Consider the following 27,954-nt stretch of genomic DNA (forward strand, 5'->3'; position numbering starts at 1 on the left):
TAATCTGTCAACTTGCAACAGGGTGGAGTCTAGTGTAGGGAGCTGCGTGTATCCCCACCCTGGATTTTAGCCATGAATTTACTTTCGCCATACAAACTGCCCAGAGGTTTTTCTGCCCTTTGTTCCTTTCCCGCCAGAAGGTGGCTGCCCTGACCCTTGCTAGGATTGGTGATCTTTCACTAGCAGCTGCTATGCTCATTGGTCAATACATGTCTGATGGCATCTCCCCCCAGGCTCACCAGGAATGCTTCATTAGCATACTTATCTGTTTGATCAGTTGCCCGCCACCCCTTCCTTGTTTAAAGATGCACGACTATTGGCTACCTCAGCTGTACCCTATTTTACATGTGACGTAATGGTGCCAGCCCCTCGCTGGCTATTTATACCTCTGCTGTCAACTCAATAAAACGAGTCTTGATCAGATTCCTGTCTTGCCTCCATCTCTCCGTGCCCTTGCCCATCTTCATTCCCAGTCCCTCTTTCAGGTCCACATTGTTGATGTCCTGCTGGACAGGACAGTCTAGCTCTTCTATCAGGTCACAGCCATTGAGGCTGCTGTGTGGGCTTGGCTTTCTCCTGAGGACTCTGGGAACTCCTGTCTTCCTCCCTGGAGCTGGGACACACACTCTGCTACACATTCCTTTTGACAAGTCACAGGGAGCTATGCTGATGCAGCCAGAGCCATGGAGCTGGAGCAGCCATGTGGAGACTCACGCCAGCACTGAGCTGCTTCCACCACAGCTCGATCCATAAAACTTTCCACCCACTGACCTGTGATCTTGCTGCATTCAGCTTCATTGCATGGCTGTGTGAGTCTAAAGAGGAATTTATGGACTGGTAATGACATAAGGGGTAATATCAGACTTATGGATTTGATCTGGACTGGGCTGGGATGGTTTCTTAATGTACAATGCTCTTTTATATAAAACTCTTTCTTACACACATATAAGTGTCTAAGAATTTGATTCTCTAGTCTACCTGGACTAACACAAACATTCCTTTATTTTGTTCTGTGTTTGGTGAATAAAGACCACGCCTATAACACTCAGTGTGCGTGTGTGTGTGTGTCTTCAAAATTTTTAAAAAGTGTAACTTTCTTCCAATTTGGTTTTTATTCTCATGATCAAATATCACCATCAGTTATGCTGTAAGAGCTAATTCATTAAAATCACTTTTGGTTGATTTTAGTACAGCTGCTGACATTTAAAAGCAGTGAGGAATATAATGCTTTATAATTTTCTATTTGAAACTACAGGTGTGATTTTAAGTGGTACACTGCACTGGGCTCACAAATCCCTTGGTTTGTAAAAGGAAGATCAAAGTTAGCATTCTTGAGAATCATTAAAATGTGGGGACGGCATGAAAAAAGTGAAGTGCTTTATATTTCCTTACCAGGATTAGCATTAAAATATGAACGTGTTAAGACCCACTTGTGTTTTGTCAGAAATGCAAGGGGGATGGGGAAGGGTAAAGGAGTGACCATTCAGAAGCCCCAGCTCAGATTTGTACTCTGGGACACCGCATGCCTGTGATTGTGTCACTTAGTGTTTCAATGATTCACCTTCCTGACTTGTAAATGAGATCATGACATTCATAAATGTTGCAAAGCTTAAATGCAGTGTTGTACATGAAATGTTTGTATCAGCAAGAAAGGAGGTTTTCCTACATCATGAACATCCTGTCCACCGGTCAGCTAGAAATATCTATATTTTTGTGTCCACTCTGAGGGCTAATGTAGGGTTTCATTTCCACAGGGAGTTTCAGTTGGGTAACCCAAGAATCATACACTTATATTTCTCTTGAGGGACCCAAAATAAATTCAGAAATCTCTGTGTACTCTATTTCTTTGTACAGGGAATTTGTGGTGGGTCTTACTCACCAGTGGATGTTAACATCTACATGGTTTACCTACTCTGCCATTTAGACTGGAACATTAAATACAGTTAAAAAAAACTAACGGAGTTTTCTTGAAAATTCAAAACAAATGGATCATGCAACTTGATCTAAGATACTCTGATGTAAAATTGACAGTTTGCTAGTGCATAAGTCTATTACTCTCATCACATGACCTTGTCCATGTTTAATCTGCTTTTCACACATTCATATTTGCCTATCCACCATTCCATCTCTTTACTTCTAAACCTTAATTTGACTTAGAGCCAAAGATGAACTTCAGCTTGGCTTTTATCACAATTTTAGCCATAGCCACAGCAATATGTGTGGTACAATTATTTTTCTAGAGATATGACATCATAAAGCTGACAGAATCAAGCTTGCCTCCACAGAAGATAAGTACTGCTTTGGTCTCAAGTATATTCTTCTAAATATAAAATTTTGAAGACAGGATACGTGACTTGCTTTTCCTGGAATGGGATACAGTTTTTTGGTGTTCTCACCATGATTTTGTTATGTTTCATTTCTGAAAAAGCCTCACAATAATCATATAACAGAGTGGTTAACATTATGCTCAAAGAAAACAATGGAATTAACCTGACTCAACCGTGTGCATACCCAAACCTCAGATTGATTAGCTCTCTGCTGAAAACACTTCTTATGTGTGATTCTATAAGGTCATGTTCAAAATTAGAAACATGAAAGTTTCTATATTAAGAACCTATACCACAAAATGATTGAACTGACTTTTGCATATTTAATATGAGGAGACAGTGCATCTGTGGGTTTGGAGAGGAGGTGCTTAAAAGTTAAGAGTTATGGAAAAGGAAACATAGTTCCAACATGTCAAATCTGATGGTTGGAATATTATGAATGAAGGAAGCAACTCCTTTGATTGTAAACTATATTTTGTCACATGTGAATATTCCTGGATATGCAGCAGCTACAGGATCAAAGAATTAGACTAGAGAAGTCACTACACGAATTGTGTCATTTTTACCAATGAAGGAAGTTCAACATGAGAGAGGTAATATGGTCAATTAATAGTCGAGCTAAGTTTGATAATACTCACTGCAATCATGTAAGTTCTGACTCATAGCCACCCCATAGGAGCAAGTAGAATTACCATATAGAATTTCTGAGGTTATATATCTTTATAGAAGCAGACTGCCTAATCTTGCTTCCATGAGGTGACTGGTAGCCTTGAACTGCTAACCTTACAATAAGCAACCCAATACTTTGCCTAAAGTGCCACAGGGTTCTTTAGTTTCATCTTAACCCAGAAACCCAAACCCATGGTCATCAAGCCAATTTCCAACTGTAAATCTTTACAGGAATAGATAGACTCATCTTGCTCCTGAGGTGGACTTGAGCCAACAACCTTGTGGTTAGCAGCCTAATGACTAACCCATAGCATCACCAGCATCATTGCTGCATCACATGATTTCCTTACATGAGCTTATAGCTAAAACTTGTAGTTAGAACCACATCCTTATTCATTTTAAAGAGTGGATGAAAATCATGCTACTGATACTGCTCAAACTTCACATCTGAATAAATAATTCACCTAAATGATTTAATATTAATTTATTTTAGTTCCCTTCTAACTTTTTATTGCCATCATATGTAAATGTACATGTCAGAGTCACAAACCTTTGTTTTCTTTTGGAAAACAAATTTTCTTTCTCCAAAAGAAAATTTAAAGACACAGCTCAGGAGTGCTTGACCACTGCCTTAATTTGAACCTTTATTACTTTCCTGATTTATGTTTAATGTGAAAAACAAACTAAGGATGTAACTTAGAAGATATAAAGGTAAATTTCAACCTAGATGGTACAAGCATACGTAGAAAAGCATATGTCTAATTGCTTTGCTTTAATCCTGCTGCTAATAACAATATATCATACACATATTGCCAAAGTATCCATCACAACAAAAATTAAATTCTATGAGATCTCAAGAGGTCGTGAATTTGGAACTTTGTATTAACGATCTAGCAATTCTCCAACAGAGTTCTCAATCACATCCCTAAATGGACTGCCAATAGGAGAAGTAATCATTTTTCCTTCTTTCTTCCCTCATGAAAACATTGAAAGAAAATATTTTCAAACGAGATTTGCACTGTGCCCTCAGGAGCATACTCCCTGCATATTATGAAAAGGAAAAAGGAGAGAAAATGACTCCCTCACTCGATAGATTTTCAGAAGAAACAGACTCGAGTGGAGATCGAAACGTCTGCGGCTGCCATCCTCAGCCCCTGGGCTAGAAAGCACATTGTGGTTCCTCGCAGTAGGCAGACGCAGGTGGCTCCGCATTCAGAACTCTTGGGAACACCTCTGGGGCTCCCTTGCAATGCCCCTGTGCTTGTAGTGAGGAGTCACATAGTGTCCCACACCTAGGGCACGGCTAGATACACTCCTGCCACCACCATAACCATTTTTGTTGCTGCTATTCTTATTACGACCCAGGCACTCTTGGAAGAACTCGACATGGCCAATCTCACTTCATATCACAGCGACACGGCTACCGTGATGATCAGAGCGACTCAACCACTTCAAGGTCACGCAGCGACTGTATCTGCCTCAAAATCCTGCGTCCTCTAAGAATAACAGGAAGGCTGGTAATAACCCCAAACATTAGTCCCAATCACTTGCCAGTATTTTACCTTATCCCCTCTGACAATAAACGGATGTTGTTGAGACTTACATCATCACTATCTTTGGTTTTGCTTTGTGTGCGTGTCAGAAGGAATACTGAGACACAGAAAGATTAAATAATGCCTTCAAGGTTCCACAGCTACAAAGAATGATATTGAAAACACTTTTATCCCCAGTATTTACTAGGGAATTGTATGAAAAATTTCCATGTGTGGGTTTGTTAGAAGATGTCCCTACTTCAAAGTGTTACTATTAACTTTTGTTTATATCAAAATGCCAAGGAAAGATGTGTTAAGAATCCAAGCAATAATAGCACCAAGTAACTATGCCAGTAATTCCGTTCTTTCATCATGATTCAGCATTGCCTTCTATGTTTATTATAAAACATACTAAAGCCCCACTCCCAGCCACTTATGGAAGTGAGTATTATTACATTTGAAGATATTTATGAGGGTAAGCCAGAAAGCATTGCTAGTAAGGTTCCAGTTCATGTGTGTACAGGTTTATTTCAAACAGTGCATGTTTAAACGTGTTAAAAATGGTTAATGAGAAGATTGGTGGATGGACGCAGACAAGTCCTCTCTGCTACACACTGGGCTTTGCCTCCTTAGGGTGTCTTCAGAAAAGAGGATACTAAAAAAATTGCTGCATGAAGAGTGATCTTCCTATCAGTCTAGTAAACAAGATCAAAGCGAATGAAGATGATTTTATGGAATGAATTATAACCAAGGACGGAGTTTGACTTTGCCAATATGTTGCAGAAAGCAAGGCCCTATCAAACCAGTGACCTCCAAGGGTGATCTGCTGGGCCAGTTGAAGGTAATGCAGGAGGGTCAGCTCAGAAAGTTATGGAGATTGTTTTGATAGATTTTCTGAAAGGACACAAGATAGATTTTCTGAAAGGACACAAGGTACTCATCGGGACCTACGAGGGAACAGTTTTAAGAAAATTGGAGATTGCATTGGGGAGCAAAAGGCTAGGAAAATTGCCCTGAGGAAATGTTTCCATCATGCCAAGCACCTGTGGATTTGTCAAGGGTAGCTAGGGCTACCCAAGTCACCCTGCAGCCCTGAACTTGCCCTTTCAGCCTCCTTTTTGTCCCCAAACTCAAAGAACATTTAAAGAACATTAAATTGTGTCCCTCTAAGATGCTAAATCTACTGTTTGACACAGTGTAAATTGAGGTGGGCAGAATTGTTCAGGGGACCATTAAAAAGATGGAAACCCTGACTTCAGATGTGTGTAGACCTACATGGATGATATTTCTATTTTTGTTGAATAAAAGTTTTTCCCCCTCCCTCCCACACTCCAAATAAAAGTTTTGATGATTTAGTAGCAATGCTTTTTAAAAACTGACCCTTATACATAAAGATTCATTATATAGTTGAATCTCTTTCCCTCACACATTGTCGTCATGAACATCAAATATAGGGGTTCCTTCAGAGCAAGCTTTATTCTGGATACACATAATTTATAACAAGGAACAATCAAGTTCATAATATTTTGCCTACCTGCAGAAGCTTCCATCTGGTGTTCAGGTCTTCAAGAGTGTTGAGGTTGTACGGTGAGAGCTGAATGCCTGATGTGGTGAGCTGGCGAGCGAGGTCATTGATGTGGTTTACATTCTCTTTCAGAGGTGCAAGTTCTCCTCGAAGTGCCTGTGTGAAATAATCAAATCCAAATTGGAAGCTGAGGACATTCAAAGCAAAATAATGTAGCCTTATGGGAACTACAATATATCTTCTTTGGAGTTGCCCCTGGGTGTCCTTGAACTGCCATCCTTTCAGGTAGTAGTCAAGTGCATTAACTGCATGAACTTATTCCTCCATCGCTATCTTATGAGGTTGGGAGTTGGAGAATTCTCATTTTACCCATGCAAAACCTAACTTGCAAAGGTTAAACTTTGTCCAAAGTCCCTCAGGCAATTGTTGATGGAGTTGGAATTCAGACTCCGATTTGTTGGCCTCGAGAGTGTATCTTATTAACTACAATATTATCTACCTCTCCAAAGAAATTCTGGATTAGCAAAGTAACTGTGAAAAATATAGATGGCCTTGGTAGATTTTAAATTCTATCCATTTCAGCACTAGGAACGGATCTTTATTTATTTATTTTTATAATAAAATGCTATACTCAATCATCAAATATTGCACCCAAACGTTGTGCCAACCATATAACAAATACTTTCATTTAGAGAGGAGGGTATTTTGTCAAGACTCAAGAATGACTTCCTTGACTCCTGGTACTTTAGTCCTTGTGGCAATGACTTAAGATGGCTCCCGTGGGGCTTTTTGCCCGTCTCCGAAGCACTGGAGTCAGATTCTCTGATGCAATGCATCATGACAATCTGTTGAGCAGAAGTACCCTATGCAGATATGCGGAGGATATTACCATGCATCATATCCACCCCATTGAGATGACATTTATGGATCTTTAGCATGATGCATGGTGTCCAAATGTTCCAATGAGCAATTTCTAAGGGACGAATTTCCTCACTTGGGAGAACAATTTGTGTAATGTAATGTCTGTGCACAAGGACAGCATCACTTATTTAGCTATACATGATGTTTTGACTTGCTTGATCTTAACTGGTGTTAGTTCTCTGGCTGGTGAACAATGTTGATAAAACTACTGTTTACCCTGACCTCATCTGTACTCTGCTTCTCACCTTCCATTCCAAATGAATTCTAATGAGAATTGTGGTTTTCTCTCAAATCAACTTGAGTATCTCACCAGCAAAATGTAGTGTTGTATGGAAATAGAAAGCATATATTTCTTATATTATTCAAGACAAGGTGAAAATCACTCAGTTGAATTTATACTTTAACAATGGCCATTAAAATATTATATTATACATTTCATAGAGTGTCCTTTAGGTTTGAAGACAAAGTTCTGGAATTAGTGGTGATGGTTGCCCAACCTTATAGATGCACAAAAAAAATCACTGAGTTGTCTGCTTTAAAAGGGTAAATTTTAGGGCATGCAAAGTCTATATCAACAATATATCTATACATATATATATATACAAACCCTGGTTATACATATGCAAAACAGTATGGGGATCCATCTTTATTCAAATTCCTGTCAGCAGAATATCATTAGAACGTGTCTCAAACTAAGAAATAGTAAATATTATTACTCCATTTCTTTATAAGTAAATATATAGATTAAAAGAGTCACAAGAAGCACTCCTGAAGAACGGTCATGAGAACCCATCCATGTGAATTCATACCTCTAAAGGAAAAGAGCCAGAATTATTCCATTTGATGTGATCAAAAGATTACAACACAATTTCTTAAATGGGAGTGGGGAAATGTAGCAAGATGGGCAAGGTTGATTTCATAGTCAAACTGTTCTGGATAGGCTCTTGTTTTGTTTCGCCTTTTAGTCACCACCAATCAGTGTGATAACGCAAAAGAAAACATAGTATCAATGTAATTTATGGAGAATGCCCATCAGTGAATATACACATAGAGGAAAAATCTTCATGCAACATTAAAATTGGTGGCTCAGTGAGTTTAGGGTTAAATTGCTAACCGGAAGTCCAGTGGTTCAAATCCACCAGCTACCCCATGGGAGAATTAGGAAGCCTTGTTCTGTAAAAATGTATACCCTTAGAAATCCGGGGGGGGGGGGCGCGTGGTGGTGGAGGAGGGTAGTTCTACTCCATTCTTTAGGGTCCTGGAATCAGAATGGACCCCATGGCAGTGGGTTTGTTTTCTTGTTTTTTTTTTTAATTATTTTATTTTAGGTTAAAATAAAATTCTGAAGACATGTTTTACAATTCCCTTATTTACATGACTTTTTCAACTAACTGTTGAACTGCAGATCCTAATTGCATTTGAATATAAAGCATCTACTAGATACTTTAAGTATTTTTGCTATCATGAATACTATTATTCGCTGAGAGAGAAAAAACAAAGAGCCGTGGAGCGTAACTTCCACAGAATCTGAACACCTTCATTATTTCGGGGAAGATATTCCATAATAGAAGTCTGGCTTGAAGAGAATGGCTAAAAGAGATGCTTTCAAGGGGCAGTATCTCAAGGGATCTGGGCACACTGGGGGACTTCAGGCAGTGAGTTGGTACCAAGTATGGGAGGATGAGGGCAGAAAAAGAGAAAAAGAAAAAGGTGCAGTAGAGTGCCCAAGGCCATCTTCATGTTACCTCTGGTTCAGATGGGACTCACATAATAGGGACTCACATAATAGGGACTCACGACTGTTGGGTTTCAGTGCCTAGAAGGCTACCCAACAAGAAGCATCTCCCTCCAAATGCCAAATCACAAGAGATATCATGTGAAGAATGAAAACAGTTACCAAGCGAGTCAAGTGCATGCCTCTTTGAGGTTGACAATATTTCAACCACCAGATCTTTTCATGTTCCACATAGTAATTTACTTTTTCATTATTAAACATTAGACATAAACTACGAAAAAGTACAGTTAATGCTGAACAATGTGATGCTCTATTTTAAATGCTGTCTGAATTGTAGTGGGTTGCATTCTAGTTTGGAAGCAGTAAGCGAGAACACATTAAAAGGAGCTATTATACTGTGGGTTTTCTTTCAACCACTTAAACATCTGGAATATGTTCTCGATGAAAGAGCCAACCAAGCCTAATTTTATTATGACTAGTCTCATGCAGGCAGAATTTTCACTTCATTAAGTGTTGTCTGATTATAGATATAAGAGTACTGATTTAGAATGATATATAATCCTGGTATGTCACGCTTTAAGCCTTCTTTTTATAAAATTGAATTGCCTATGAGACCTTTGCTTATCTTGACGTAGTAGGGTTTGTTCATGTATATGTTGAGAATTATAGTTACTGATCTACTTTTCCAACAAGAGACAGGATTGTCTAGTAGCAAGGGAATATTGTTTTGAAAGGCGTAACTGTGACTTGGAGAGTTACAGGACACCTCTTACTGAAAGACACAGAAGGTGGTTTGGAGGTTGGAAAGGAGAAAGTGGCAGGCATTCTAGTTTGAGGGCTAGCAGAGGTGTACTATGAATATTTGCCAAATGAAAACAGGGAATACGGGTCAGTGGGGTCATTTGAATTCTTTATTGAGAGCGGCATGACGTGAGGAATACAGTGAGGTGGCCAATGCCGAGAGCTTTTGGAGGCTGGAGGTCAAACTTGTCCTGCAGAATCAACCTGTCCCCTGCTTTTCTCCCAGCTTCTGGGGGCTGTCTGCAGTTTCGACATTCTTTTGCTTGTCACTGCCATTGAGTTGGTGCTGACCCATAGCGACGCTATCGGACAGAGTAGAACTGCTCCTGTGAGTTTCCAAGACTGTAACTCTTTACAGGAGTAGCTAAGCCCTGTCATTTTCCTTTGGAGAAGCTGGTAGTTTCGAACTGCTGACCTTATGCTTCGCAGCCCAATGCAGAAGGATTATAACCCCAGGGCTCTTGTTCTTTTGCTAGTAGCAGCATGACTCTGATTTCTACCTCCATGACCACACAGTGTTTTCTCTGTGTAACTCTGTATCTGCTTTTTTCCCTTTTAGTTATAAATACACTAATATAATAGTTATACATAGTTAGTTATTATACACTATTTTGAAAAACATTTTATTACTCTTATCACAATCCATACTACATCAATTTTATAAAGCACATCTGTACATTATTTGTCCTCATCATTTTCAAAGCATTTGCTCTCCACTTAAGTCCTTTGCATCAAGTCCTCTTTTTTCCCCTACCTCCCCGCTCCCCACTCCCTCATGAGCCCTTGATAGTTTATAAATTATTATTTTGTCCTATCTTGCCCTGTCTGGTGTCTCCCTTCACCCCCTTTTCTGTTGTCCGTCCCCCAGGGAGGAGGTCACATTTAGATCCTTGTAATTGGTTCCCTCTTTACAACACACTCACCCTCTACTCTCCCAGTATCGCCCCTCACATCCCTGGCCCTGACGGTATCATCCACCCTGGATTCCCTGTGCCTCTAGCTCCTATCTTCACCAGTGTACATCCTCTGCTCTATCCAGACTTGCAAGGTAGAATTCGGATCATGGTAGTTGAGGAAGCATTTAGGAACTGGAGGAAAGCTGTATTTTTCATCAGTGATACATTGCATCCTGACTGACTCATCTCCTCCCCTAGACCTATTTTACACTATTATACACTATTTTATACACTAATATAATAGTTATAAACACACTAATCCATTGTCTTAAGGCCCACCATAATCCAGTATGGCTTCATCTGGACTTGATTGCATCTCCAAACGCATTGTGCAAAGACCTAGACAGTGGGTATCTAGCCTCCAGAATCCTAAGAGAACACACTTCTGTTGTTTTGACTCTGCCAGTGCATCAGTGACCCTAGAAAAGGTGTGCCACTTCCTTGTGGCCTAAGGGGGGTTCTACAAAAATGTGTGTACCCAGGAACCTTAAGCACCCAACACTCGGACTCTGAGCCACAAGACCAAACAAAAAACTCCCCAAGCAGTTCTAACAGCACGAGTTAAGAGATGAACAAATACTCCATGAATTTGGGGGTATTTTTCACAGAAGCTAAACACAAATATGTATGATTAAAATTAAAAGGGTATAAATAACTCATTTTAGCAGGCCATGCTTTTAGGCTGTTAAGGAAACAGAAGAAATGCCAATGTTTTCTTTCTGATAAAATTTAATGACATGTGATAAAACACAGTGATACAGCAGTTAATATAATCTACTAACTTATTTCAACATGGATAATAATCCAGAACCACCTGGAGAGTGAGCTACAAATTCACAAGTCATTTTAGATGGATTAAATCCCTGTGCGTATATTTGCCACTGCCTTTGCCTGTAAGTATGGGGCCCTGGCAGCATGGGGGATTCGATGCTGGGTTGCTAGCCACAAGGTCAGCAGTTCAAATTCACCAGCCCTTCTACAGAAGAAAGATGAGGCTCTCCGTTCCTGTAAAGGTTTACAGTCTTAGAAACCCATAGGGGCAGTTCTACTCTGCCCTATATGGTCACCATGAGTCAAATTGATTTGATAGTAGTATGTTTGGTTTGGGATTTGATGTTGTCAGTGAGTAGTACTGTTCTTCCTCCTGGTGGTGCTGTCAGGTAAGCGTTGAACTGCTAACAGAAAGGTTAGCAGTTCAAACCCACCAGTGTTTCTGCAGGATGAAGTTGAGCCTATCTGTGGCCATAAAGATGGACAGCTGGAGAACCCCGATATGGACTCGATGGCAGAGGCTATGTTATTCCTACTCGACTCCAAAATAATAATCAAGGCAGTGGTTCCCACACTGCTGCATGCACCAGAAGCATGTGGAGGGCTTGGAAACAGCTCTATTGCTGGGTCCCACCCCACCGTTTCTGGCTCAGGAGGTCCCTAATGGGGCATGAGAATTGGGGATGTCTGACAAGAACTCAGAAAAGGCTGAGTTCCTCAAACTCACTAAACTGATTCTTGAGTTCAGGTTTTCCACACACTGTTTCCTTTGCCTGGGGTTTTATATTTCCACTCTCTGCCTGGCTGGTGCCTATGCATAGATTCCAACTCCCAGTTAAATGTGACCTGTAAAGAGAGTTCATTCTTGGATGCCCCATGTAAGGTAAGTTCTCCCTATTATTCGCTCACAGTGCCCTATTTTTGTCCTTAGTACTGATGGTAAATTGTAAGTCCATATTTATTTACCTATCTATGACTCCTTCATTGTCCTTTCCTGAGACCCTTAACATCATGAAGGCAATTCTATGTAATTTTATTCACCGCAGTATGCCTTTACCTAGTACATAATGATTCTTTGCTACATTTTTATTAAAGAAGCAGCAGTCAAGAAAATTAGGCATTTTGCATTAATTACTAATACTTCAAGCTAATCGCTTCTCAAATTGCTTCATAAACGCAGTTTCCTATGGAAAGCTGATAACATGGTCCCAATAAAAGTGGAGGAATCTGCTCATCTTCTTTCATATCTCGATTCTTTACATCCACCACTCGATGTCTCTTATGGTGGCGAGTGTGCTAATTACTGAAGGAGTTCAACTTGGTACTAACCAGTCCGTTCCCCCACCCCCCCCCCCGCGAAAACGCAGCAAATTAAAAAAGAGGAGGAGGGGAAAGAGTAGTCTATTTAGGGGAAATATATTCTGCTGGTGGGCGTATAATTAGGTAGAGACTTATAGGGGGCATTGTAGGAAGACTGAATAAAAACCTTAAAACCCAGTTAGCATGCAGTATAGCAAGAAGGAAACACAAAACTTTTATCTAGTTCCTAAGTGCTTTTTCCCCACCCCACCCCCACCTCCACTATCATGATCCCAATTCTACTTTACAAATCCTGCTAGACCAGAGGATGTACACTGGGACAGATAGGAACTGGAAACACGGGGAATGCAGGACAGATGATCCCTTCAGGACCAGTGGTGAGAGTGGTGATACCGGGAGGGTGAAGGGAAGGTGGGGTAGAAAGGGGGAACCAATTATAAGGATCTACATATAACCTTCTCTCTGGGGGATGGACAACAGAAAAGTTGGTGAAGGGAGACATCGGACAGTGTAAGACATGAAAAAATAATAATAATTTATAAATTATCAAGGGTTCATAAGGGAGGGGGAGTGGGGAGAGGGAGGAAATGAGGAGCTGATACCAAGGGCTTAAGTGGAGAGCAAATATTCTGAGAATGATGAGGGCAATGAATGTACAAATGTGCTTTAGACAATTGATATGTATGGATTGTGATAAGAGTTGTATGAGCACCTAGTAAAATGAATTTTTAAAAAAAGAAATAAAAGAAGATCTAAATAAGTGGAAAAAAATAAATCATTACATACCAGGATCACCAGGTAGAGTCATATAAGCTGTGACCTGCTTATATGGTAAAGAGGGTAAAGAGGGCTGACACCCAACTCGGCTCCATCACTTAACCAGTGAACCTTGAAAGGCAGAGATGTCTTTTTCCACTTTGATCAAAGTGGTTCCTTGCCAGATCTGGGGGTATGCATGATGGAGTTGGAATTGTGAATGATGTCTCTCTTGTTTTCCTTCTCCCCTGCTTTCGGAAGTAACTTCAATTATGTTATATTTATTAGAATAGAGCAAAGTTCATCTACAAATAGTTTCGACGGGTTTGTCTTGGGTGGAAAGAAAGGAAGTGCGTGGTGATGGCAAGGCTGCTGTGAGGCTTAAAGGGCTGGGTGGACCTATCTTCTTTTCTTGTACTCTGCTTCAAACTTCCACACTCCCAGTATTTCAATTTAGGCATTGTGTCAGATAACACTGGGAATACAAATGAACACAAGGCCCTATGGATTAGTTCAGGAAGACCCTGCAAAACAATGCATAAGTAGTTCATCCACGAAAGAGCAGCAAACAAAATTCCATTCTTTTCAAGTTGATGTCTGACATCATCCAACGGGACCTGCTTCTCCTTCCTACTCTATCATGTAGCTTCATAAAGTCATTTTGAACTGGACATTGATAAAAGAAGAGGAAGCTTGAGGGAGAAGAATATTTCTTCAGAGCATGAACACAAGGTAGGAAGTCACAGGAAAGCTTAAGGTGTGGTTAAAATAAAAACTAAAGCCAAAGAAACAAAACCAGTTGTCCTCAGGGTGAGTCTGGCTAATGATGACCCCCTGCTTTTCAGTGTAGAACTGTATTCTCTCTATAGAGGTTTTGATGACCTTTCGCTTAGCAGCTGACCATTTAAATACTTGTGCTACTCAGGTGTGTTTGGAGAAGAGCAAGTAATCTTAAGACATTGAATCATTAAGTGTAGGGTAGTGATGGAAGCTAGATCTTGGGAGATTTCTCTGGGGAATTGAAGGGCCTTGAATAAGCTGGCCTGTACAATGTGGATAATGAGGGTTTTTGCAAAGGGTGATGGCATATCTTAGCAACTCTCCCTTATTGGAACTGCTATGTACTCAACCCCTGTTTGTCAGTTTGCCATACTGCGGTGGCTTGCATGTTGCTATGATCCAGTACTTCAAATACCAGCCAGGCCTTCCATGAAGAGTTGTTTCCTCAGGGCTTCTAGACTAAAGCAGATTAGGAAAGATGGCCTAGTGATCTACTACAGAAACTTGATATTAAGTTCCAAAATTAAAATTTAACCAACACAAACATTGTGTATCATAATAGGCTATTTCCAATGTGGTGTTAGAAGATGAGAAGCCTAGCTTGGAAGGCATTCCACAATAACCACACCAATGGCATGTCAAGTACATGACGGGACAGCATTGTGTTCTGTTAATCACATGGTCCCCATGAGTTGGAGTTGACTTGATTGCAACTAACAACCTGCCCAATACATATGGAAGATATAGCAGAGAAGAATCTGTGACTTTGAGCCATGATATGAGTGAAGAATATTGAATGTACCATAGATCGTTAGAAGAATGAACAACCATGTCTCGAAAACGTACTGCCAGAATGTTCTTTAGAAGGGAGCATGGTGAGACATCAGGAGGAATCATTCCCAAAGAAAACCACCATGCTTCATAAAGTCAATGAAAAAAGAAGAAATCACTGAAGGAGATGAATTGACAATGTCTGCAACAATAGCCTTGAACATAGCCATGATTGTAAAGATGGTGAAGGAGCAGAAAACCTTTCATCTGATTATACGTAAGGCCACTATGAGTCTGCAGCTACTCTACTGAACCTAACAGCCACACCAATGCTTATCGAGACGAGGCACTTAGGACACAGCAACTTCCAGTGGACTTCGTCATTTGACAGAGATAGAAAAGTTAGCAGGTTGCAGTGCTATGAGAGAGCTGTGCCACTGCGTTTGGAAAGTTCAGGAAGGATGCTGAGGCAGAATAGAAGAGGCCATCTATATGGCATGTTTCACCCGGAAAAGACCAATAGCTCAGTGTAGGCCGTGCTAATGGTGGAAAGGAGGATGGAATGACAATGAGTACTTGTAGCTTCAGGAAGAATGGTCTGAAATAGAATGGTGGCTCATGGTAAATTATCTAAGTGTCTTGTGCCGCTGAAAGAGAGCACTTTCACCTGTGCTTTTGGGGGTGTGTTTATTTGTTCATTCATTCAAAATAATCTATTGAGTGTCTACCAAATGCTGGAGTGTGCTCTAGGCTGTGGGGATATAGTGGTGCACACCACAGACAAATCCATGGGCTCATTCAGCTGAACTCGAATACATATTGTAATTATACAGCCTTATAAAGAAATAACTTCCAGACCAGGATGTATGCACAGGTATACATTGCTACATTTGTGTCTAAGAGCAGGAAAGACAAAGTATGCTATTGTGTGTAGCTGTTCCTAAGGGATTCTCTTTTTTCCCATGAAAACATATTAAACCACTTCTGCCAGGTATCACTCACGGCCATGGAGTCCATGCCGAGGCCCTGTGACCCTAAAGGACAGAGTGGAACTGCCCTGGTGGGTTTCTGAGACTGTTAACCATGGGACTAGTCCTAAGGAGAAGTTTTTGGTTTTGAACTGCTGGCCATGTGTGAATTTAGAAGCCCAACACATGACCCACTAAGCTCCCAAAGATGAACAAAGCAACCTAAGGTTCTGAATTACCTGTGGACTAGATTACATCCACTTTCCTTTCTACTGGTCACATTTATTTAATTTTCACTCATTCTTGAAACAAACTAAAGATGTGCAGATTTGATTTTCTATTCACTATGCTGTTATCAACTCAGAAATACAAAATCAGAAATTAATGAAAGGTGAATATAAATTTTGTTAAGAGCAGAGATGTTTAAAAATAATTAAATGGAAGAAGGCTGACTAGACCGAAAAGGTCCCTTCACTATTCACTTTTTCTTGGCAGTTACTGTAGCTCCCGAATTTAAAGGATATTGTCAGTTATCCCAAGTAAGAGCTCTGGTGATGCAGCAGTTAAAGCAGTAAGCTGCTGACCAAAGGTCAGTAGTTCAAACCCATCAGCTGGTCCATGGGGAAAAAGATGCAACAGTCTGCTTCTTTAAAGATCACAGCATTGGAAACCCTGTGGATGGATGTCCTCTGTCATGGCAGGCTGCTATGCATCAGAATTGACTCTCTAGCAATGGGAATTTGGTGCACTGTTTTACAAATGCCTCACTTTCTTAAAAGTGAGAGAAAAACAAGGTATCTCACTGCTTGAAGTCAAGTGGTTAGAATGCAAATGGATTTCCATCATTAAGATCCATACAGTCCAAAGCCCACCAAACAAACTCACTGTCATTGAATTGATGCTGACTCATAGCAACCCTCTAGGACAGGATAAAACTGCCCTTGCAAGTTCCTGAGACTGTAACTCTTTAAGGGACTAGAAAGCGCCATCTTTGTTCCCATAGAGTGGCTGGTAGTTTTGAACTGCTGACCTTGCAGTTAGCAGCCCAGAGCATAACCACTATGCCACCAGGGCTCCTATTCAAGATCTGTATGATAGAATGCTTAAAAAAATTAGATTCACACTTTACCTCATCATATACTGAAGCTGAAATATATTTTTATGTAGTCATTTCATAGCAATAATGATCCTCCAGATATATTGTTTTTGTTAGCTGTTGTCCTATCAGTCCTTGACTCAACAGTGACTCATGCACAAGAGAAGGAAATAGCTGGTCCTGTGCTATTCCTATGGTTGGGTGTGGAGTGAACTACTGTGGCCCATGGGGCCCTCATTGACTAATTTTTGTAGGTAGTTGACCGGGCCTTTATTCCTCACCCAGTTTGATTTGGAAACACTACTGAAACCTATTCAGCATCATAGCAGATACAGGCTGTTCATGAGGTGCATTGACTGGGAATCAAATGTGGGTCTCCCTTCCGGAAGGTGAGAATTTTACCAATGAATCAGCATTGCCCTGCCTTAAAGATACACCGTTGCTTGTTATTTTTTCCTCTGTGTAGTTTTCGTATGTATAAGAAAGAGCTAATTTTAGAGTGAAGAGTTTACTCACAGTTGTTCATGTTTCTCACATTCTATTGAAAACTTTTACTTTTATGATTTCATCTTAAGGTATATTGAAATTCATATATTATTATAGTCTATTATTATAGTTGTCATCATGGTAATGTCCAGTTAAGTACATACAGATGAATAAATTACTATTTACACAAATATGTTTTAGTGCCAAGCTCTGATCAATGCACCCAAATGTTATCTCCAGAGAAATAAAATAAAAATACAATTCAGTCATTGGGCAAAAGCTATTCTCAAAAAAAGTGATTGGTATTCCACTAACAAATGTCATTCTTAAACAGTAATAGTTTTAGTGTTCCATTTACAAAAATTCATATGACTCATTATTCTCAAAATCTGTGAGAATGATGCTGTATTGATTATCTAAAGTAGGATACTATTTCAGTGAGTAGAATTTTTTTAACATCTTTTCACCGAGAACTCAAAATTTTCTTGAAAGTCAAAGTGGGTCAGATTTCATTAAGAACCATCTTGCATACGACACTCAGCCAACCCTAAGTCAATTTTAACATGAGACAACCTTGAAACCTTCTTCCTTCAACCTTTATAACAAAAGGTCAGAGTGGTTCCAAAGGCAATATTTCATTCACTATGTAAGCCAAAGGATCAATAGAAGTTATGCTCATTTGTTTAGCTTAAATTTCTTTTAACCTTATACCTTACTGGCTGCACAAAAGTCACCATTATATTGGATAATGCTTATGGAAATTCTAGTATCGGGGTTGTGTAGATATGAAACAATGAAGTATTCTCTTGGTCTAGCACTGTCCCTTCAACATAAATGTGAGGGCCCACAATCATTTGGCAACTAGTGGGTGAAGTAAATGACATGTTGCATGTAGACTACTTGTACTGGGGACATACAAGCAACTTAAACCATGGGCCAACTGAATGTGTATTATTCCATAAGACCTAAGGGTGATCAGGTCCACAGCAATTATAAACAGCAAATTGGGTCTGTACACGTTAAGTGAAGGAAACAAAATAATAAAAGGAAACCTAACACTGATATGTCACTGGTTCTAGAAACAAAACCAAACAGTCTGCTTATGTCCCTATTCATTTGAGTTCGTATTCAATCACTGAACATTGGCTTATATTGCCAGTACATTGACTTGATTCTGTTCAATGAAGTGGTTATACCATATATATTGAACATCATGTTAAAAGAATTTGAACATTTAATAGGGAAAAAGGAACCCACTATTTCTATAATAATGTAGAAGCTCAGAGAACAAGAGTTCTAAAGAAACAAGTATCTTGTGAAATGAGACTGACAGACTCTTAGCTTTAGGAAGAACAAAAAATCACCAATCAATTCCTTAAAAGAAAGTATAAATCTACCTTAGTGTTAGGTCCTTTAGCCTCATTTGGGCTAAGGATGTTTGGCATTCAGGGCAGAACACACAATGATAACAATAAATATTGGAGTTTACAAACAAAAATCATAATAATGATATGTAGGCCAATTTTCAGAACCATTGAAAATCAATATGTCCTTACTCTGCCTAATTCAGTTAACTCAATCATTTAATGTACACTGGATTTGAATGGGCTTGAATATAACCATTTCAATTTTACATAGAATACCAACCAAATTAATTTTCAGAGAAAATTCCTTTTGTCCCCCCACATCACAGAGAATTTCCTTTGTAAGGTTTCTTGTTTAATTTTAAAACCAATTTGAAGACAGTTGTCCCTCTCATGATTCTCTTGCATATACCACTGCCTTTACACTGCAGCGGTGTCGCAGTTCTTTAAGATGTTGCTTTGACTGTACCCTGTGGAGCCACCCCTCGCTCTCAGCTTCTTCAGATAAGGCTATCTCCTCTTTGCTCATTGTTGGTCTCCCAGCTTCACCCTGGACTCATCTCCACTCCCACCCACACGTAAACACGTTTACTTTCCTGCTCCCAAGCCCTCAACCCAAACGCAGGCCAGGGATGGTGTGAATTTCTGCCATTAGATCTTTTGAAAACAAAACTTCAAAAGGTTTATAAGAGATGTTATAAAATAAAAGAATTTCAAGGTAAGCTATAAGCAGTTCATACACAGCAAATCCTCTGCCACTGAGTAGATTTTGACTCACAGTGACCCTATCGGGCAGAATAGAACTGCTCCGTAGGATTTCCAAGGTTGTACATTGTTACAGGAGCAGAAAACCTCACCTTTCTCCAAGGAGGGGACTTTTTGGTTAGTTTGGCAATTAGGCCACCAGGGCTTCTTTCATGTACAGCAAAAAAAATCAAATTTACTGCTGTCAAGTCAATGCTGACTCAGCAGCCCCACTGTGTATTTCTGAGATTGTAACCACTGACAGGAGTAGAAAGCCCCGTCTTTCTCCCTAGGAGCTGCAGGCCAGTAGGTCTTTAATTTAAAAGAGTTGAGTTCACTGATGTTCGTTGCAGCATTTCCACAATAGCTAAAGGATGGAGCCAGCCTAAATGCCCATCAACAAAAGAATCGATCCATAAATAAAAGTTGGTTCATATATCCAATGAAATGTTGCTCAGCTGTAAAGGCATGGAATATGATACAAGGTACAGGGTGAATGAACCTTGAAAACATATATATGGAGTGAATTGTGTGTATCAAAGGGACAAATATTGTATCGTCCTACATATCTGGAATAGCTTGGGGAGATAAATGCATAGATACCAAAGTTTATTTGTGGTTAGCAGGGTGCCCTGAGCCAGAAGGCTTCCATGGCAACCACAAACAACCACCAGGGGAGGGTTGAAGGGAGGGGGAAAGAGGGACTCGCCACTAGGGGACTCTGAGCTTGTTATGGATGATGGAAAATTTATAAATGGATAGTGGTAATGGTTCAACAACATGATCTACATAACTAGTGTCACTGATGTGTACTGGTAAAGAATGCAGAGAGCGCAAACACTTCATGACGTGTATTTACCACAAGGAAAACGAACAGAAGCGAAATAAGTAACGGGTTGAAGGGCCGCAGCTATTCCGAATGTCCTGGTTTTCAGAAATTCTGTAAAGCACTTGCTTATAATGAGAACGGTTGGCCAACAATTACGAGGAGAGTAAAAATAACCATCATTGTTGTTGTTGGTAAAGGTGATAATACACAGAGTGACAATTTTTGTGACAAAATAATTTTCAAATGCTAGTAAGGGGAAGGCGGGTTAAGCTCTAGGTCATCCGAAGCAGTCCGCAAATTGTATCCATGCCATTAAAATAATAACGGGGAAATGGAATTAAATAATATGAATGCCTCCCACGAGAGAGACTCCGAGAAGAGGCCGTTATTCATTTCAAGTTTCTAGAATAAAACTCTGCTCACTACCTAAACTAGCAGTCACACTAACAGGAGGACCTGGGCCTCCATTCCCTTTGAAATTAAATTCTTCAGATGTTGAAAAATATGTAGTGATTGTTATATTTATCACTTGCAATCGATGAGCTACTAACCACACACAAAACATGTGCTTATATACATACTCGAGGTGTCCCAGCAGCATCACTATTGCCTCGAAACTTGTCAGGAATGCAGAGTCTCAGGCCCGGCCCTGATCTACTGAGTCGCAAATTCTGGGGGTGGGTCTGCCTTGTCACAAACCCTCCAGGGGATTCTCCTACTAGTTTCTGAGAACTGAAGCCACAGAAACGCACTGACTTTCTCAATGATAACGTCTGGAGAACTTGAACCTCCCAATTCAAACCTACTTAATAACTGCAGACTCATAAAGATTCTATAATTGTAACACCAAAGTCCTTAACAAGCCATTTGCTCACTCATAATCATCATGCTCGTAAACCCTTCTGTTGTCACTTCTCTTTCATGACCAGTTCCAGGAGGTGGCTTGGAGGTGGGCTGGGGTCAGGGAGAGTTTGAAGGTGGTTTTTTTTGTTGTTGTTTTAATAAAGAAATACAAGTTCTGCCATCTCTAAAAAACATTTCACCTGTACGATCACAATACCTTTGCAAAAGTCCTGTTGAGGTATAGAGGCTGAGTAGGCTGTTAGGTTCACTGATTGTCAGGGACACTATTGGTGCTCTACCAGCGCTTGTTACCTGGTCTGGACATCCATCCCCCAGCTGTGATGATTGTTGACTGCTATGTTCTCTCATGCCTACTTCTCTTCTCCACAGAAGTAGCGTCTGGAGACGGGAGGCTTCCTGTCCCAGGAATTAACTCATGCCCGAGGGGCAGACCACAGCCAGTGGTGTGCTAGAGCACATCTGGAGAGACGATTGCAAATCTCTTCCTAATTCCACATTCAGGGACATCAAATCCAACAGTTTGAGATTATCAATGGTGGGAGGAGTCACATGAGGAAAACTGGGTGATGTTGCCTATAAGGGTTTCCCCAACTGTAGAGCTGATTGACAAATATTTAACAGCACATTTCTGGGCATGGTCAAAGACTGACAAGATACTGGAACAAGAACAGGTCCTGCTGTCCGGTGGATTATGATCCAGAGCCTTCTTTTCATGCATCACGAGACAAGATGAGACGGGGATCACATACTCTTTGGGCTCTTCTAACTCAGTTTCAGGCTATTCTGGAGAGTCGATCCTCTTCAAACCATGTGTACCCCAACTCCTAGTCACAGACTGTTTCACAGGAAACTGACTAAAAACACCAGTTAGATTGTTAGTTAAGTAACTGCTTGATAAAAGTCTCAGGAAACATGTATTCAAAATTTCCAAGAGCTAAAGGCCTGGGCCCATGTGGTGGCACACACCACAGGGAACTTTGTGCAAAAGATGTGTCGGAGGTAGGCTTTACAAAGCTCATGGGAAAATGCCATCATCTTTTGTTCCGATTCTCCCATGAGAATTGAAGATGGCAAGTGCCCCCTCTTTGTGAGTGGGATCTTGTGTATGTGTCCATCAAAGAAAGACGCGTCTTTCAAATCATTCTTCTCAAATGATTCCTTTACAGTCATAGGCAAAGAGACTGGAGGATTCGGGTTACTTTTGATTTGCAAGGGAATACCTGTTTCCTATTGCTGTGATCACCTGTTACCATTGAGATGGCTTGACTCGCGGGGACCTTCCATGTAACCGAAGGAATCGTTGCTGGCACTAACCTCATGTTCACTGGTAGGCTGGGGGTCACCGCAGCAGCCACTGTGCCAGTCCATCTCCAAGAGACTTTCATAGGAAAACATCACAACTCCATTATGAAGGGCTTCACAAAAGCGACAGGAGATTGTCAAAGTGAAAAAAGAACATCAAGGAAATGCCATGCTCATGGGCAAAGGGGTGGAGTGGAGTGGGGTGGGGTGGGGTGACGTGAAGGGAACCTGGGGATTTGCCTCTCCAGTTCTTAGGAGGCCCGAGGAGGAAACCTTTGAGAAGGATTACTTCTGGAAAAACGATTTTTTAATAGAAAAACCTACAGTAGCTATAAAATACATAGAAAACTATCAACATTGGTATGAAAACAAATCTTATCAGGAAAAAAGATGATCTTCTTAGGCCTCACTAAAATGAGGAGGTTATTAGTATTACAAGCACACCTGGTTCCCAAATACGTATAAAACTGGCACTTACTTTAGTTAATGTAGGATTGTGTAAGGCATAGTCTTGGCGTCAATGTTAATTGCAGCATTTTGAAAATTGCAATTGCCAAGCATGGCAGGAACATGGCGGACACCCACTCCCTTTGTTACGTGTGCTGAAGCCATTCTTTGCTTTGCTTGTGGTAGGAGACTAATATCCTTGTGACTTGTTAAAACTCCGGTTCATGCCAAAAGAGAATTGAAAAATGTATAGGCTGCAAACTGCCATTTTCTAAGGCAATATGGAATTTCAGTTAAATAAATAACTCCTATTTTAGAGCCTCTTCTAGTGAATGTAATGCATGCATACATATACACAGGCAAATAAAAATGCTTGCTCCCTTCACTGGGTGCTAAATAATAGTAGGTAGTCTCAGGAAAACTAAGAAGCCATTAATACAACAGATGAAGCAGATTAAACATTGACACTCTACAATGAGATCAGATCTCCCTGGGTATAGGTTTCAACTACATCATAAATGAATGACTAGGTTCTGAGATCTGTTAATGCTGATAGTATATTATTGAAGTTTATGTTGTGAACAGTTTTTATTACCTTAGACTCCAGAGGGATAGTGTTTATAATTATTACTAGCAACGAACACAGCTTCTGTACTAAATCCTTAGTAAATAGGATCGGCATATTAAAGGATCAGTTTTTGATATGGTTGTTTTTAAATAGTAGAATAGATAATATATTTTAGAGACATTTTTATTATCGAATTAATCACTTCTTGAGTAGCGTAATGCCAGATGAGCTCATTAGTTGAACATTTTGATTATCCATGTTCTCCCTAAATGTGCCATGACCGGAAGAGGAGCTGAATAACTCCAATTTAATGCAATAACAATGGTAACGAATTCTAGTTCCTTCTTTTATCACAGTGCATAAAAGGAACACAAAGAAGTCCACATGAAAAAAAGTTGAATAATAAAAAGAACATGTTTCATTTCCAACTGTTGTAAAGCCTCTTCGGATCTTTAAGCAAAGTTCACCCAGTGATTATCTTATTTGTAAAAAGGAAATGCATAAAGGTGTTTCTTTTATTAAATAAGTGCCCTATTTCTCTGAAAGTGGAAGGCATCTTGAAACAGTGCAAAGACAGTGTGTTGAATGTCATCAACTCATTTCCTCCCACCCACAGTTTTAAATCGTTTGCTGGGTTCCAATGTATACTACACTTACATAAGTTGTTTATGAAGATCCAAATTAATAGTCTTTGCAATTGTTTTTGTTGGAATTTGGAGAGCTGACAAATGAATTAGTAGAAAATAGCAATTCTACATGAATTAGCTTTTAAGTCTCCCTAAGAGGCTGATGCAGAACTTAAAAGAGACTTATTAGGAGAAGTAGGACAACTTAATTCAGATTGATTATAGACTTGGGTGAAGACAGCTGGGGTTCAAATGAAACTGAAAAAGAACTTATATGCACTTCAAAGTATGCTAAGCAGATGTCTGAAACAATTACTCCGCGCTGCCTTTTCAGAAGTTGCAAAGGCAGGATGGGAATAGCATGGTAAACGAAGGTTCTATTTGCCTAAGTTGAGGCAGAGACTTTTAAAACACACAAAGTGTCATCTAAAAATCAGATTCTTTGGGTAAGGAAAGTGATTCGACATTGCTGTCCTAAGTAATTTCCTTGGAACTTGATACACAAAGCAAGAAATGAGAGAGAATATATGGGAACTATGTACGAAGCTTTCCTGGCAACACTAACTTATAATGAATTTTACTGGGAGCAAATAAATCGGTCAGAATTCCATGATGATGAATTCTTCTTTAGCATCTCTGATCTGTTCAAGCCAACAATGAACATTCTATTTAAAATCAAATAATTAAATGCCATACTTTAAAAGTATATAGGAAGACTTTAATAGGCCTTTTTACTGATGTATACTCAGATATTGCAAGCCAAATACTATGCTTTCATCCATCGCAATTGCATCCTTTGCAAAGGAGATAAACGCTGGTTATTCCATATTTAACCCAGATCTTAAAAATGATTACATCTTTTTTTGCTGATCTTGATCAAAGACTTACACAATACATATAGCATTTTTATGAAAAACAACTACAACAAAAGACCCAAGACAGCAACTCCTTTGCTATTAGAATAAGTTACCAATTATTAACAAGTTTCCTTTTCTAATTCTGGACATTGTACCTAATACCTCATGACGCTATCATTCCTTTTTTCAGACCTTGCACTTTTTGAATCTTTATTGGGGTTGGCCCTGCTTATATAATAATTCTGTCTACCCATGCATCCCCTAATACTTTATAAGAAAGACTTACCAAAGAACAAAAAGCCATGTCGTTGTGTGCCCACCTTCCCGATATGATCACTGAAGACACATGTATGTGTATGCAAGTGTGGTGAAGAAAGCTGATAGTGCCTAGCTATGAAAAGATATACTGTCTGAGGTCTTAAAGGCTTGAAGGTAAACAAGCGGCCTTCTAGCTCAGAAGCAACAAAGCCCACATGGAAGAAGCACACCAGCCTGTGTGACCATGAGGTATTGAAGGGAGCAGGTAGCAGGCATCAAAGAACAAAAACTCATATCATTGTGAATGAGGGAGAGTATAGATTGGGGACCGAAAGCCCATCTGTAGGCAAATGGACATCCCCTTACAGAAGGGTCACGGGTAGGAAACATGCCAGTCAGGGTGCAGTGCAGCAATGATGAAACATACAACTTTCTTCTAGCTCTTAAATGATTCGTCCCCACACCACCCCCCACTATCATGATCCCAGTTCTACCTTACAAATCTGGCTAGACCAGAGGATGTACACTAGTACAGATAGGAACCAGAAACACAGGGGATCCAGGGCAGATGATCCCTTCAGGACCAATGGTGAGAGTTGTGATACTGAGAGGGTGGAGGGAAGGTGGGTTAGAAAGGGGGAACCTCTTATAGGGATCTGTATATAACCTCCTCCCTCGGGGATGGACAACAGAAAAGTGGGTGAAGGGAGACATTGAACAGTGTAAGATATGACAAAATAATAATAATTTATAAATCAGCAAGGGTTCATGGGGGAGGAGGAGCGGGGAGGGAGGGGAAAAATTAGGAGCTGATACCAATGGCTCAAGTAGAAAGCAAATATTTTGGGAATGATGAGGGCAACAAATATACAAATGTGCTTGACACAATGGATGTATGTATGGATTGTGGTAAGAATTGTATGAGCCCCCAATAAAATTATTAAAAAAATAAAAAGAAAGGCCTATCAACTTCTTTTTAATGAAATTCACATATAATACATGAGATTGGATCATATAATTGACAAATGCAAGTAGAAAACAATTAGTAAAATAAATAAAAATAAACCCTCAGAAGACACAAAGAGGAGAAAAACCGCAAGGGAAGACAGAGTTGAATAAACATGGCAGCGAGCTTTCTGCTTGCTAAAGTTCAGATGAAATTCTAATGCATTACATCACATTTCACATTATCTCTGATGAGGAAACATACTTGGATTTCTCAAAGGCAAATTCTGAGATAGCATTTCTTTGAAAAGTTTCTGAAAGAAACCAAGACACAGAGACTCAGAATGGTGGACATGTGGGATGAATTTGTGATTATATATATATATATATTCAATGAACATAAATAAGTAAAGATGGCATGTGCTTTCATTACAGTCTCTGATCCACTATAAACATAATCAAATTCATCTTAATTAGCCTTCTTAAAAGATTTGCTTCAAATAGTTCATTGTGGAACTTTACAGAAAAGCTCACAAACACCAGACTATCTGACCACGAGGTTTAGAAGGGACCAGTTATCAGATATCAAAGAACTAAAAATCATATCAGTGGGTGCCCACCTCCCTGATATGATCAATGAAGACAAACGTGTGCATAAGCAAATGTGCAAATGTGGTGAAGAGAGCTGATGGTGTCCAGCTATCAAAAGATATAGCATCTGGGGTCTTAAAGACTCAAAGATAAACAAGTGGCCATCTAGCTCAGAAGCAGCCACGCCCACATGGAAGAAACACATCAGCCTGTGTGACCACAATCTGTTGAAGGGATCAGGTATCAAGTATCAAGGAACAAAAAATCATATCATTGTAAATGTGGGTGAGTGCAGAGTGGCGACTCAAAGCCCATTGTTAGCCAACCAGACACTCCCTTACTGAAGGGTTGTGGGGAGGAGATGAGCCAGTCAGGGTAGCAACGATGAAACATATAGCTCTTCTCTAGTTCTTAAATGCTTCTCCCCCCCACTATCATGATCTGAACTCTACCTTACAAATCTGGATAGACCAGACGATGTACATAGGTACAGATAGCAACTGGAAACACAGGGAATCCAGCACAGATGGTTCCTTTAGGAGGGTGGATGGAATGTGGGGTAGAAAGGGGCAACTGATTACAAGAATCTATGTATAGCCTCCCCCCTAGGGGATGGGATGGACAGCAGAAAAGAGGGTGGTGGGAGATGTCGGACAGTGTAACATAGGGCAAAATAATAATAATTTATGGATTATGAAGGGTTCATGAGGTAGGGGGGAGTGGGGAAGGAGGGGGAAATGAGCAGTTGATATTAAGGGCTCAAGTAGAAGGCAAATGTTTTGAGAATGATGATGGTAACAGATGTACATATGCGCTTGACACAATGGATATATGTATGGATAGTGATAAGAATTGTACGAGCCCCCAATAAAATGATTTAAAAAAAAAGTAATTCAATTGAACATTAGACCAAGTTTCATGAGGGCAAAGACCAAGTTCATTTGACCTGCATATCATTGCATGTTCTGTGGTTAACTGACACTAAATTGGTTCCTGAATAGCAGTGACTCCATACACAATGGCAGAAAATGCTGCCTGGTCTTATGTCATCCCCATGATTTATTGTGGATAGGTTTGCTTTACATTGAATTTTTGGTAGTAGAGTGCCAAGATTTCTTTCCTAGTCCATCTTAGTTTGGAAGCTC

General features: G+C 40.0%; 1 protein-coding gene across 3 annotated transcripts in view; it reads right to left on the minus strand.

Moving 5' to 3' along the window:
- DMD (dystrophin) overlaps positions 1 to 27,954 on the minus strand; it is a 730,751-nt gene that overhangs the window by 381,263 nt on the left and 321,534 nt on the right. For all 3 annotated transcript variants that reach the window (XM_075538193.1, XM_075538191.1, XM_075538194.1), the window contains exon 10: positions 6,063 to 6,209. In XM_075538193.1, coding sequence (XP_075394308.1) covers positions 6,063 to 6,209 — 147 coding nt within the window. The remainder of the gene's footprint in view (positions 1 to 6,062; positions 6,210 to 27,954) is intronic.

Source organism: Tenrec ecaudatus, chromosome X (genome assembly GCF_050624435.1).
Source record: "Tenrec ecaudatus isolate mTenEca1 chromosome X, mTenEca1.hap1, whole genome shotgun sequence".
Classification (NCBI taxonomy): domain Eukaryota; kingdom Metazoa; phylum Chordata; class Mammalia; order Afrosoricida; family Tenrecidae; genus Tenrec; species Tenrec ecaudatus.